We start from the raw sequence: 14,870 nt of genomic DNA, 5'->3' as shown, positions 1-14,870 counted from the left end.
GATTTAACTGAGGTTACCCAGGCTGTATCAATCAATGTTTATACTTGATTTACTTTTTTTTTTGTACAGGTAATATCTTTATCCTTTTTCATAATCTCTTCAGGGCCTGGAACCATAGTGGTACTGCAGGATCAAAAGGTATGAAAATTTTTGTTGTCACTTGCTTTCTGCCTGCAGGCCCTTGGATGTTCAATTTTGTTGATCATTTGAGAGGTGAGTAAAGATAACAGAATTTCTACTCCAAGTTGCCATGGAGAATTTTTTTGTTACCTACTTCCCAAGGTATGACATCCTTTCCCCTTTTTGGTTGCTATGGTAACAGTTTCAGGTCATTGATCTTAGAAGAGGTATCTTGTTGCTAGTTAGCTCCAGTCAGCTCCACTCCCTGATATTGGATTGCTTTGTAACCAACATTCTCTTGGGGGTCCTAGATGTGTGCCTTCAGTACTGGTGAGCATCAGACACAATATCTGGTCTTAGAGGGTGGAATTTCATGTGTGGCTTTTGATATGCTGTGGATTGGTTTCTCCAGAACTGAGAAGTGTTTCTCACTAAATTTTTACCTTTTAGAAATATCTTTGACCCTTGGATTTTGTTCTCATCAGAGATACTCACCAGTGTTGGCCTTAAGTAAGAATAAACCATGGCAGCTAGGAAACTTGGAGTCAGGAGGACTTGAGTTCAGACACTGAAATAATTGCCTAGCTGTGTGACCTTGGGCAAGTTACTTAACCCCATTGTTCTCATTTGCCTTTATTGATATTTTCTCAAGTTGGTGGTAATGGGAGTTGTGGGGGTCAGACATCTTTGACTATCAGAAGGGCTCTCCAATCCAAGTAGAGTAGGACCCCCCAATCCCCAGGAAGGGGTGAGGGCAACTCAAGAATAGAGTGGGTAGAGGGAACTCATCATCAGACATTCAAATAAAAGGAGTTAATTGTTCTAAAAACTTTCAAAGCAATGAAGTTTGTGTGGGGATTCTTTTGGGATTAGAAAGGCAAGTTTTTGTTCTGTTAACAATTTAGGGAGTTTTCTCAGGTCCTAAATCAACCTGATTACCAGGAAGCTTTGGTATCTATGTAAATAGTGACCTCAACCCATCCAGAATCATAATCTACTCTCTACTCTCTCTCTCTCTCTCTCTCTCTCTCTCTCTCTCTCTCTCTCTCATTTCTTATTTTTTCTTCTTTTTCTTTTTTCATTTGCTTCTTTTTCTCCTCCTCCTTCTCCATTATCTCTCCTCCCTCTCTCCTCTCCCCTCAGGACAGGATGGTAATGTGTGTCTCTTCCTGCCTCTCCACCAGATCTAAACACATTTGCTTGGAAAACTTGTCATTAATGACAATTTCTCCAAGTGTATATTTTCATGTTCCCTATTTTGAGCATTTACCTTTTATCTATCTATTCTTCCTCACTTAATAGTCTTTTCTATTATCTTAAATAGTTATCAATCCGTTGCAAATTCCTTCCAAATAAGCAAATGTATACACCATAATTTTTCTCATGTCAAATCCTTTACTTCTTACTGTGTGTTGGGTACCACTATTGGAATGTTCCTAAGATTGCTAAAGCACAAAATGCCCTACTATGATGCTAAATTTTCTCTGAAATTATTTTTTCTTATTGTCACTAATCCCAAAATCATTTTCCTGGTTAACTAGGTTTTTTTTTTTTTGTAAACTTTCTCTTATTATTTTCTCTTTTTGATCCTCCTCATCTAATAATCTACTAAAACTTGTCAATTTTATCTCCTAGTCATCACATTCTTCAGTATAATTTTCTTCATAACCAATGCAGTAGACCTTTATCATCTCTTGCCTTACATATTGCAACGGCCTCTAAATTGCCCTACTCGACCATTCTCTCCCCCTCTATAATCCTCCCTTCAACCAACTATGAAATGCTGTTTCTAAGGACAAATCTGAGTTTAATATTCTTTTGATGAAAAAAAGACAAACTAATACAAAAAATTTAGTCATTTTTAGTAGCTTAAAAAAACTGAAAAATTGCAATACAATATTTTTTGATTTGACATTTAAAGACTTCCCAGCTTGGTTCTGACTTTTCTTTACATTCTGAATATATATTAATCCTGATCTTTCTTCTCTATTGTTTCACTTGGTGGATCTAATAATTCATTTTGTTTCCTATTAGGATATTGTTTTTTCCTAGAATAAACTGTTTTAGACCTCTATTATCACATCCATATCATATTATCACACATCTCATTCAATTTTCTGCAGACATCTTAAACTCAGCACATCCAAAATAAACTCATTATCTTCTTCCTCAAACTCTCCCCATATCCTAAGTTCCCTATTACTGACTAATATACTAATATTCTCTCAATATCTAGACTTTAAACCAGGTGCCCTTATGACTTCTCTTTCATTCTTGTTGTTCACATCTGCCACCACCAATACCAATCAATTCTTAAGTGTTGTCATTTTCATCTTCCTTAAATCTTATGTACAATTCCCTTTCTCTCCTCTTATCTCAATGCTACCTGGTTCTGGTGCTCATCAATTCATACCTAGATGTTTCGAATAGCATCTTGCTTTGTTTCCTCATACAAATCTTATTCTACTCCAATTCATCCTACTTTCATCTGTACATTAATTTTTCTAAAATACATAAGGTCATGGCATCTCACTATTTACCTGTTTTAAATTGAATCTCTATTAATACTCAAGGAAAAAATACAAAACTACCTATTTCATTTTTCAAAGGCTGTCTTTTTTTTTGCAAGGCAATGGGGTTAAGTAACCTAACAAAGTTAAGTAATGATTGTCTGAGGCTGAATTTGGACTCTTATTCTCCTAACTCTAGGGCCGGTGCTCTATCCACTGTGCCACCTAGCTGTCCATGATCTCCCAAATCCTTATACTGTACTCTAAATACCCCATGATTCAATGACATTGTCTTCTGTTCTGTTATTCACAGAGAACATACAACAAGAAGAATTTGTTGCAGCTGTCACTCATGCCTAGAACTCTCTCCTCATCTCTGCCTCCTATATATTCTTGATTCTTAAAGTTTCATCTAAATTCCCACTTTCTCTAAGAAGCCTCTCTTAGGTCTCCAAAATATCAGCACATTTTCTCTGACCCTAGTTCCAAAATAGTTCATTTGCAGGCTGCTTTTGTGGAAATATTTTTTGTTATTTCTCCCATTAGAATATGAGATTCTTGAGATGATGCAATATTTTTGCTTTTTGTTTCCTCTCCAATATTTAAGAAAGTGACTGGAACATTATAAACATTTAATTCTTGCTAGCTGAATGAGTGAGTGCATCCTCTACTCATTACTCTTCAATATTTAACTCCATGCTTTTACCTTTGTCTTCTAAATAATTGGGCAAATGTAAATTGCTAAGGGGTAGAGTGAAATAATATAACAAAAATTAAAATTCCACCTAAATTTTATTACTTATTCAGTGCCATACAAGCAAACTACCAAAAATATTGTCAATAGCAAGAAAAAAAATAACATTTACTTGGAGGTATAAAAAGTAAAGAATATCAAGGGAATTAAGGGTAAAATGCAAAGGAAGTTCACCTAGTTGTAACAAATGTAAAATATATTATAAAATGCTAATCAAAACCATCTGGAAATTCATAGATTGGTGGAATTGGTTAGGCACACAAGATGCAATAATGAATAGTTATAGCAACCTACTGCTTGATAAACTCCAGCTTCTACTCTCACACCACATTATTGGACAAAAAATTCTGGAAAAATTGAAAAATGAGATGGTGGAAACTAGGCATAGACCAATGATTCATAACCTAGGAAAACTGTAAAGCTAAGAAACTGTATTAGACCAGTTATAAATCCAGAGAAAGAAAAAAAAACAAAACAAAACAACAATTCAGAATCTGGTGAACATTTATAAAAATTATCTCAGGTATTTCTTTCACTTAATCCTAATTCCTCATACTAAAAATAAATAATCTATAAACAAGTTTATCAAAAATATGTATGTACAATACGAACCTGATTGTTCTCTGCTGAGGAGAGAGGGGTGGGAAGGGAGGGAGGAATCACATTTTGCAACTTAAAAATATACATGAACATATGGTTGAAAAATAAATTAATAGATTAATAATAAATAAATAAATAAGTATAAAAAGATACCTTGGTATTCTAAAAGTGGAGAATAAAAGAAAGAATGTATTAACCACCTACTTAAAAACATTTCCAGAATGAAAAATGCCTGGATTATTATAGAAAAGGCTGCATATAACCAGAAAGAAAGACATCAAATATTGACCAGCCGCAATAAGGATAACAAAAGATTTAGGACCTTCTGCATTAAGGGAACTTTGGCTTGGAATGTGATATTCTAAAAGATCCTAGATAATAACTAAGAATCAATTACCCAGAGAAATTCCACATAATATTTCAGGAGAAAAGATAGTAATTTTTCTTTACTGAGAGTATCATTTTCATCATTTCTTATAACAGAATAGTATTTCATCTTAATCACACACCACAATTTGTTTAGCTATTCCCTAACTGATGGGCATTCACTAAATTTCCATTTTCTAGCCACCAGAAAAGAAATAAATATCCTTACTTGTATAAGGATAAATATCCTTATTCATATAGGTCCTTTTCCTTCCTGTTTTTCATAACTTCTGTAATATAGACTTGGTAGTGACATTGGAAAGCAAAAGGCCAGGTATGTTTTTATAGAAATTCAGGCATAATTTCAAATTGCTCTACAGAATTCTTGAATCTTTTCACAACTCTCCAACACTGCATGAATGTCTCATTTTTCCTACATCTCAAATATTTGTCTTTTTGTCTTTCTGCCCTATTATTAGTCAACCCACAGAATTGTTCCAACCCACAAATGTCCTATCAAAAGTGAGTTAGAACATTTTTTTAGGTTTTTTTTTTTTTTTGCAAGGCAAATGGGGTTAAGTAGCTTGCCCAAGGCCACACAGCTAGGTAATAATTAAGTGTTTGAGACCAGATTTGAACCCAGGTACTCCTGACTCCAAGGCTGGTGCTTTATCCACTGTGCCACCTAGCCACCCCAGAGTTAGAACCTTTTTAAAGTGATTTAAATAAATAGCTCTCATAAACTCATCTGAAAGCTATTCATTTCTTTTGATCATTAATCAATTGGGGAATGACTATTTTTCATACATTTGAGTTGTGTACATTTGAGAAATGAGGACTTATACAGAAAAAGCTGTTTCAATGTTTTTTTTCCCAGATTTACAATTGCTAATTGTATTTCTCTATATTTCCCTTTAACCTATTATCCCCAACCTATCTCTCTCTCTCTCTCTCTCTCTCTCTCTCTCTCTCTCCTTTTGCCCATTCCTTCCTAAAAAGTCTTTTGCATCTAATAACTGCCTCCTAAAATCTTCCCTCCCTTCTGTTACCTACTGGGCCTCCTGTCCTCTTTATCCCATTCATTTTCTCTCCTAGTTTCCACCAGGGAAAGATAGAATACTATGCCCAATTGAGTAGGCATTTAATTCCCTTTCTGAGTCAATTTCAATGAGAGTAAGGGTCACTCAGTTCCCCTTACCTCTCCCTCTTCCAATCCATTGCAAACATTTTTTCTTGTTTATTTTATGGAAGAAAAATTACCACATTATTTTGATATTTGTTCTTTTTTTAGAATTATTTTTAATGAAAGGTTTTATTTATTCTGAGTTTTACAATCTTGCTTCCCTCCCTCCACTTCCCACGGAAGAGAGTTTGTTAGTCTTTACATTATTTCCATGGTATTCATTGATCTAAGTTGAATGTGATGAGAGAGAAATCATATCCTTAGAGAAGAAAAATGAATCATGTGATAGCAAAATTACATAATAAGATAACATTTTTCTTCCTAAATTGAAGGTAATAGTCTTTGGTCTTTGCTCAAACTCTGTAATACATTCTCTGGATTCAGATGGTATTCTCCATTACAGATAACCCAAAATTTTCCCTGATTGTTGCACTGATGGAATGAGGAAGTCCATGAAGGATGATGATCACCCTACTATTGCTGTTAGGGTGTTCAGTGTTTTTCTGGTTCTGCTCTTGCACATCATCAGTTTATGCAAATCCTTCCATGCTTCCCTGAATTCTCACCCCTTCTGGTTTCTTTTTCATTTTTTTTTGGTTAATATGATTTTATTTAAACATTACTAAGATATGTTTCTTTAAGAGTAAACATAAACCCCCTCCGCCACAAAATATATAGCCTCATGACAAATAAAGTATATGAAAGAGAAAAAAATTTGTGTTTCAGTCTGTGTTCTGATACCATCAGATCTGTCTTGGGTGGATCACATTGTTTTATCATAAGTCCATCACAGATGTTACTTCCATTTTTCCCCACAGTTGCTGTTTGCTGATTGTAATTCCCTCCATACATTCCTCCCCACTACCATATATATTATATTTTCTCTCTCCTTTCACTCTGTCCCTCTTCTAAAATGTGTTGTAGGGTAGCTGATTGACACAGAGAAGAGAGCACCAGCCATGGGGCCAAGAGACCCCAAGACCACATACCACCTCAGAGACACAGAAACCACCCGGCCCCTTGGTCCCAAACAGGCCATCCAATTCCAGCACCTTAAAAAAAGTAAAAAAGAAAAATTTTATTATCTTATTATTTGCTCTTATGTTCTACCCTCTCCTCTATTAGCCACATCCCCCACATCCCCCTCTGCCCTTTTTACTCTAGATGTCTATACCCTATTGAATGTGTATGCTGTTTCCACTCTGAGCCATCTGATGAGAGTGAAGGTTCTCTCATTCCCCCTTACCTTCCCTGTTTCCATGTCATTGCAAAAGCTCATTGAAAAAAATATATCTTCTACATGAAACATCTTAGCCTATTCCACCTCTCCTTTCTCTTACTCCCAGTACACTTCCCATTTAGCCATTGACTCCATTTTTACAATATATTATATCTTCAAATTCAGCTCTCTCTCCTATGCTTCATCTATAAAAGCATCTTCTACCTGCTCTATAAAATGAGAAGGTTCATATCAGTATTATCAGTATCATTTTTCTATGCAGAAATGCATGCAGTTCATCATCAAATCCCTTAGAAAAGTACTCTTCTCCTCAACTCTCTATGCTTCACTTGAGTCCTTTACTTGAAAATCAAAGTTTCTGTTCATCTCTGGTCATGTCAAAGAAACATTTGAAATTCTCCTGTTTCATTAAAAGTCCATCTTTCCCACTGGAAGAGGATGTTCAGTTTTGCTGGGTAGGTGATTATTGGTTGCACTCCAAACTCTTTCACTTTCCAGAATATTTTATTCCAAGTCCTATGGCCCCTTAATGTAGTTGTTGCTAAGTCCTGTGTGATCATGACTGCAGCTCCATGGTATTTGAATTGTGTCTTTCTGGTTGCTTATAATATTTTCTCTTTGAATTGGGAGTTCTGGAATTTGTTTATATTTCTGTGGGGTTATTTGGGGTATCTTTCTGGGGGAAATAGGTAGATTCTCTCAATTTCTATTTTGCCCTTTGCTTCTAGAATATCAGGGCAATTTTCCTGTAGGAATTCTTTAAAAATTAGGTCAAGACTCTTTTCCTGATCATGACTTTCAGGTATTCCAATAATTTTTAAATTGTCTTTTCTGAATCTATTTTCCAGATCAGTTGTTTTTTTCAATGAGATGTTTCACATTTTCTTCTAATTTTTCATTCTTTTGGTGTTGAAATATTGTGTTTTGATTTCTCGTCAAGTTATCAGTTGCCTTTCACTCCATTCTACATCTGAGGGATTTGTTTTCCTCAGAGAGCTTTCTTATCTCCTTTTCCATTTGTTCAATTCTGCTTTTTATAGCATTCTTCTCCTTAATAACTTTTTGAACTGTTGTATCTATTTGACCTAAGCTGGTTTTTAACATGTTATTTTCTTCAGCATTTTTTTGGATCTCCTTGACTAAGCTGCTGACTTCATTTTCATGTTTTTCCTACATTTCTCTCATTTTCCCCCTAATTTTTGTTCTATCTCCCTTGATTTTCAAAGTCATTTTGAGTTCTCTCATATCCTGAGCCAAACTTACATTTTTCATGGTCTTTAGATGCAGAAATCTGTACTTCCTCATCTTCAGATTGAGTATTTTGAACCTCCATGGGATCATAGATAAAATATTTGTCCATGGTCAGGTTCCTTTTTTCTTACTCATTTCCCCATCCTGTGCCTGGTTTTTGGTGCTTTCTGAACTTTTAAGTTTTATTGGGACACGCCCACAAAATCTCTGTGTCAGGCTCTGACTGCTTTTTTGGTCTGTAAATAAATACAAGTGCATGCCTCTGCCATGGGACCGAGAGGGGGTAGGTCCCTGTTCTGTAGGGGGCCTAGACTGTGATCAGAATCTGAAGGTGGTCAGAGCCCCAGAGCCCTGTTCCAGGGACAGAAGACAGACCTCAGGAAGTCTCCCTCCACTCCCTTACCTGTGGTGAGCTGAGCACTCAGGGCTCTGCTGCCTAAAGGCTCCTGCTTACTGACTCCAGGGGTCTACTTCCTTGTCCTGGATCTTGGCTGCTGGATGTGCTTCATGATGAGTGCAGAGACCTCACTCAGGGCCTGGGCTTTGTGATCATTTTGGAAGAGGTCTCCCTGCTGATCTTCCAAGTTGTGCTTGGTTATCCCTGGGGTGTAGGTTAGAAAACTGCTTCTGCTGCCAGGAGCCATGGCTCCCAGGCATTCTGAGGCTGTTACCAGGAGGCTGAAATTTCTACGTTCTGGAGAAGTTGCCCCTCTAACCATATGGAACAGAGTTTTTCCACTCTTTTACAGGTTAATTTGGGCAAGAGAATTGCAACACTGGAACTTCCTGTAGGTTCTGTCTCTAAAAAATTTAGTCATAATTTTAAGATTTTTGAAATATTTTGGAGAGAGCACCTAGAAAAGATTCTTCTCCTGCTTCCATCTTGTCTCCACCACCTCTTTGTCATTCATTCTTGAAAAAGATCTTCTCATCAGGGAGACAATGACATGACAAGTGAATTGGATTTGAAGGAGGGAGGGCTGTGCTAAGTCATGAGCCTTACTTTCTCCTTCAGAGCCATCTGTGTCCATTGTACAGAGATGAATAAGGACTATGGGATGTGAGGCAATCAAGGAAGCTAGGGAGCCTACTAGATAGGGATCCATCCCTGGAGTCAGGAGGACCTGAGTTTAAAGTTGACGGCAGGCACTTTATACTAATTTTCATGTGAATGTGTATATTTACATATATGCATATTTCCATGTATTTGTAGATGCTTGTGCATGTGTATATATATATATATATATATATATATATATATATATATATATATATATATATGTGTGTGTGTGTGTGTGTGTGTGTGTGTGTGTGTGTGTGTGCATAAATGTACCCATTTTTCTAAAGAGAGATAATACATAGATGCATAGATAAATAGGTAGATGAGTAGTATCTAAATCTATTGCTTCTCAAATCTATATTCCTTTTGACTTCTTTAGAGGATATTCAGCCTTCCTTTATCAGTCACCTTTGCCAATAGGTATGGAGAGGACCCATGAATATCTCCTCCTCTGTCAATTACAAAATCAGGAAGACAAATGATTAGAAAGCTGGAAAACTTGTGCTACCCTCATGATGTTTAAAGTTCACGAAAAGACAATATTCTAAAATGTTCTCGATTTTTGAGGGGAAAAGGACAACTTAATATTGTGCAACATTCACTGTCAGTCCTCCAAAAAGGATTAATTATTTTGCAGATCCTTGGTTTTTGATAAATAATTCCTTCTTTCTAAGTTGGGTGATCATTACAGCCTAAGGAGTCTGTTACCTAACTTATTTTGCATAATAACCAAAGAAGCATTGAAAGGTCTGGGAAGGCTGGGTAGTTGTAATATTCTGTTAGAACTGCAGCTTTCAGTTACATCAACCAGTGAGAAACAAAAGATCAGTGAATCTGGTTTGGACATGCATCAAGCATAGGGAAAGGGTCAGTTTGCCCCTCTGTTGGCTGCATTCATTTAGAGGGACAGAGAAAAAGAGAAAAATAGACTCATATCTATATGTATATTTAGGAATATATGAATTTGTATGCATGCATATATATGTATATGAATCACATATTACATGGTTTATACACATGTATTACATATTTATGTAGCCATAGTCTCCCTTATATCTCATAAACACACATAAATACAAATATATGCATACATACATATTATATGTTTATTTATATTGGTATATAGATGTTGAATAGGAAACTTTGCTGAATAAGGAAGGCAATACCTTCAAACAATGTATTGAAAAAGAGATTATGACTTTATAGTAAATATAAAATCATGAAACATAAATTAGAATAGTTTGGTTTTGAGTAAAGTGTTTAATGAAACAATGTACAATATTCCTATTGAACTGCAAAAGAAGTATACTTCAAGAATGATGATACATTCAAAATAAATATGTGAAAATTTTGGGAAAAGGGAAATTTGCATTTGTTTTGTTTTTCTTTGTATAAATATAAAAGTAATCTAGCCTTTCATCCTTCCCTCCTTCCTTCATTTGCCCGAACTCTCTTTTTAGTCTTCTTGCAACACACTCTGTGGCCATTTTCTATGCAATGATCTCCTTTGATCTCCTTGAAATTCTACAAAAAAGACATTCTATATCTCACCTCTCGACATTTTATCCAACTGTCCCCCAAGCCTCATATGTTCTGTCTCCTCATCTTTTCCTTTTTACTTTCAAGGATTAGTTCAAATCATAATTAAATTCCCTTCTTTTAAATGAAGCCATTCCCAATCCATTTTATTGATTATTTATATCAATGACATGTTTCTCTTATTGACTTATTATTTATCTTGTATGAGCTTGTTTGCATAGGTATCTGGTTACTGTCTCCTCCATTAAAATGGGAACTCTTTTACCTCCTTTTGAATCCTTAGTGCAGATTACAATGCTTAGAATAGAGTAGAAACCACTACATGCTTATTGACAAATATTTTTTTTCCTTTCTTAAAGCATCTCTTGTCCGGGTAGTATAAGAAGCAGTTTGTGATACATTTAGCCTTCTCCCATCTTTAGTCTATCTGGAAAAAGAAAATACTTGTTTTTCCAGATATTCAAAAATAAATAATATAAAAGAGGAAGCTAATAGCATGAGAGCTAGCCTTTCTGTTGATTGAGGCTATGGATTTTCTCTTGGTTCAGATGGCTATCATTTGTTGGCAAACAGTGACTTTTGTAAATACTTAAAATCTGGGTGAATGCTATAGAGCTGGATCTCCTGGCAGATAGTAGAGAGAAAGAATGTGAATAGACACATTAGTTAGAGTAACATTGTTGTGAAGAGGAAACAAAAAGGCAGGGAAATGTTAAAGTAGGAGAAGCTAAAGAACATAAAAAAAATGAAATTTCAAAGGTTTCTCCAAGCTTGACCCTGTCTTTAGACATAATAGACTTTTTCAAAGAGAAGACACTTAGCTATGGAAGAATGAGTTCTCTAATAGAAAACCAAGAGGACAAATTTTCATTCCCTTTCAACCCCTGAAAATTCATTGAATAAACATTTAATAAGTGTCTAGTATGTGCAGATATAATGTAAATGTTGCAAGAAACAATCTATTTCACTCATCTAGATAACTGATTTTCCTTTTTTTTATTTTCATTTTCTTTTTTTTTAGTTTTTGCAAGTCAGTAGGGTTAAGGGACTTGCCTAAGGTCACACAGCTAGGTGGATATCTATTTTTCATTGAGGACTGGCTCAGTTTTAAAAGTATAAGGAAGCCTTGCAACTTGCTGAGAAAACATAACATGGAAGGCATTTTTTCTCTCCATTCCCATTTCACATGTTTAGGAGTTTCTTCTATTGATATGCAGCAAAAGTAGAAAAGGTTTCATCTTTAACACTGGGGGACTGAAATAGTCATCCTCTTTTTCCAGGTCCTCATTTCACAGATGGTAAAGGCTAACCCCAATCAGGGCTACCAAGAACTGAATGAATGATTGATTCATGAAAGACCTCTTCCCTCCCCTGCTTTCAATTTTGTTCTGTAGATCTGAGTAATGGGGTGAAGGGATTTAACTTATTCATTTTTGTTCGACATTTTCATTTTTATTATGCCTGAAGTAAATTCCATGGGACATGGAATCCTTAGCCATGATGACATATATAACAGAAATTTAGGAAGAATTTTGCACTGTTTCAGCCCCTTAATGGTGATTTAAGAAACAAATATGTCAGGTACTTTAGCACTATAGGGAGACTTGATTTGAAGCTATGGTTGTGCTATACAACAATTCAATTAATCTATAAACCTAATCCCTTCCCTTTTTCAGAGAAGTGAATGAAGTGAAAAACATAAATGTTTATCTGTCTTCATTATACCTTTTTATAAAAGCAGTCCAATAATTAATGTTTAAGTAGAACTGAAAATAAAAGGGAACAGTTTTAGTAAGGAAACTTACTAAAAGGTAACAACACTTTAGTAAATATAAGCCATAGAGGTTGGAGACAAAGACTCTTGAAAGCCAAGATAACTAAAATTTAAATAAGGTTTTGGAAGAACCTTGGAAGAATACTGAAATGGAACATTTCTGGACAGTTTGGAGTCTGGATAGTCAGTACTAATTTATTTTTTTATGATTGTTTGATTTCTTAGCTACAGGGATGTCAAAGAAAAAAATTACACATTGAAATTCATCTGCTTTATTTTAATAAGAATGTCAGTTTTTTACACCACACCTTTCTCATGGCATTCTTCATTTCTGCATTTCTCAGTGTATAGATGAGAGGGTTTAACATAGGTGCAATCACAGTGTAAAACACTGAGAACTCTTTGTCATTCATGGTGTCAGAAGGCAGGATATAGGTAGTGATACATGGAACAAAGAAGAAAAGAACAACCGTGACGTGGGAAGCGCAGGTAGAGAGGGCTTTACGCCGACTTTCAGCAGAATGCTTCCTAAGATGATATAATATGACGATGTAAGATGCTACCAAGACCAGAAAGGTTAGCACAGCAACCATTCCAGTGTTAGCAATGACTAAGATACTAGCAACATGTGTGTCTGTGCAGGCAAGCTTTAAGAGGGGTTTTGACTCACACATATAGTGTTCTATTTGATTAGGCCCACAGAAAGGTAACCTGAGCATCATGAAAAGCTGAGCAACAGAGTGCCAAAATGCCACCACCCAGGCAGTCAGGATCAGCATGTTACATCTCTGTCTGTTGACAATTGTCATATAGTGTAAGGGTTTACAGATGGCAACATAGCGATCAAAAGCCATGGACACCAAAATGAAAATCTCCACACCTCCCAGTAAGTGTAAAGTAAAGAGTTGAATCATGCAGCAATTGTAAGAGATTGCCTTCCTTGAGGAAAATAAGTCACTAATCATCCTGGGAACTATGGTGGAAGTGAAGCATGGATCAATGAAAGACAAATGCCAAAGAAAGTAATACATGGGTTGTTGCATCAGATGGCTACATGTGATGGTGATGAAGATAATGAAGTTTCCTAGGAAGATTGCTAAATAAAATGTTGTGAAAATGACAAAACACACTGTCTTCATTTCTTTCTTCATGAAAAGTCCCAATAGTATAAATTCAGTCACATTGTTATGGTTTTCCATGAATTGAAAGTTGAAATGACTATCCAATAGTGAAACCTGAAAATACAAAGGGCATGATAAAACCTAGCTAGCATTAAATGGATACTTTTCTGTGCATTAAATCAAATTCCACATGATTATATCAACTCACATGGTATTTTTGAATTTGATTTCATTTTTTAACTTTTTCAAATGAGAGGATCAAAGATAGCCTTAAATTCTGTTTTTCATTAAAATGTCTCCAATATTTATTGTTTGTCCAACAATGCTCTCTTTGTCAAGGAAATGCACTGATAGCTTCAGGTTCAAATTATAACACAATCTGAAAAAGATGTCAATTGCCAAAGAATATAAGGACTGTATAGTGAAATTAAAAGAGGTCCTTTCTTGAGTCATCATCATGCAAAATTGATGTAATTACAGTAAAATATATATAAAATAAATAAAATATAATTAACTATATATTTGATTAAAAAGAAAATTGAACAGTAAAGAAGACATATAAATATTACTTTACAAAGAGAATCTATCTTAAATTGGTATTTTAATAGAAAAAAATTTTAAAAAGATAAACATTGAGTAATAATGTGAATATTTTAGTATTACTAGGTAAATTTAGGATTACCATGGAAGAGGATATTATAAAAAGAATAGATTCACAGGCCATTCCCCCCACCCTCACATTTAAGTTAATTATTAGATTAAATTAAATTATCCCTTGTTTTTAATAGACCAAACAGTAGTCAAGTGAGGAGACTAGCAGATACACATATTATGTGTTGACTAGAAATCAGATGACTAAATATAAAATTTCTAGAAAAGCTATAAAAATTCTCAAAAAATAGTGTAAAAAATAGCAATCATAGCCTAGGTAAAACAAAAAACTTATATTGGTAGAACTCATGTGCCATTATATCATTCATTTGTACCTCAAAATTATTGCCCTCTACAATCAATCAAGACTGCAACCCCAAACATCAAGTGACTGCTAGGTGTTGGATGCTGGTATCTACTCATATATTTCCAGGAGCCCTCAAACACTAGGGAACCAAATACCCTCCAACAGACTTTATTCACTTTTTTTAAAGGAAGAATATAAAACTATTTATTGACCACTGTTCACCAATATTATCAATAAAGTAAATAATATAGAGTTGTATAACATTCCAATGATGACAAAGGTTTTTTTATCTTTCTTTTTTCTTTTTTTTTCTTTTGCCTGACTCCAGAGGAGTCAAGTGACCCCAAAACTCAAAAGGCTGGACCTACATGTTGAAGGGATGAGTTGGGATAAA

The 14,870-nt window shown here is 35.1% G+C and overlaps 1 protein-coding gene across 1 annotated transcript; it reads right to left on the bottom strand.

Annotated features, from left to right (window-relative positions):
* Positions 1-12,669: 12,669 nt before the first annotated feature.
* Positions 12,670-13,596, bottom strand: LOC141516980 (olfactory receptor 4P4-like). The gene has a single exon (XM_074227928.1). It carries the CDS (start codon positions 13,594-13,596, stop codon positions 12,670-12,672), a length of 927 nt encoding a protein of 308 aa, XP_074084029.1.
* Between the last annotated feature and the right edge of the window lie 1,274 nt (positions 13,597-14,870).

This window comes from Macrotis lagotis, chromosome 3, assembly GCF_037893015.1.
Source record: "Macrotis lagotis isolate mMagLag1 chromosome 3, bilby.v1.9.chrom.fasta, whole genome shotgun sequence".
NCBI classification, from domain to species: Eukaryota; Metazoa; Chordata; class Mammalia; order Peramelemorphia; family Peramelidae; genus Macrotis; species Macrotis lagotis.
This window is presented reverse-complemented; position numbering and strand designations above follow the sequence as displayed.

Coding starts and splice junctions, on each gene's coding strand:
- LOC141516980 (XM_074227928.1), bottom strand. CDS start 13,596: ATGGAAAACCATAACAATGTGACTGAATTTATACTATTGGGACTTTTC.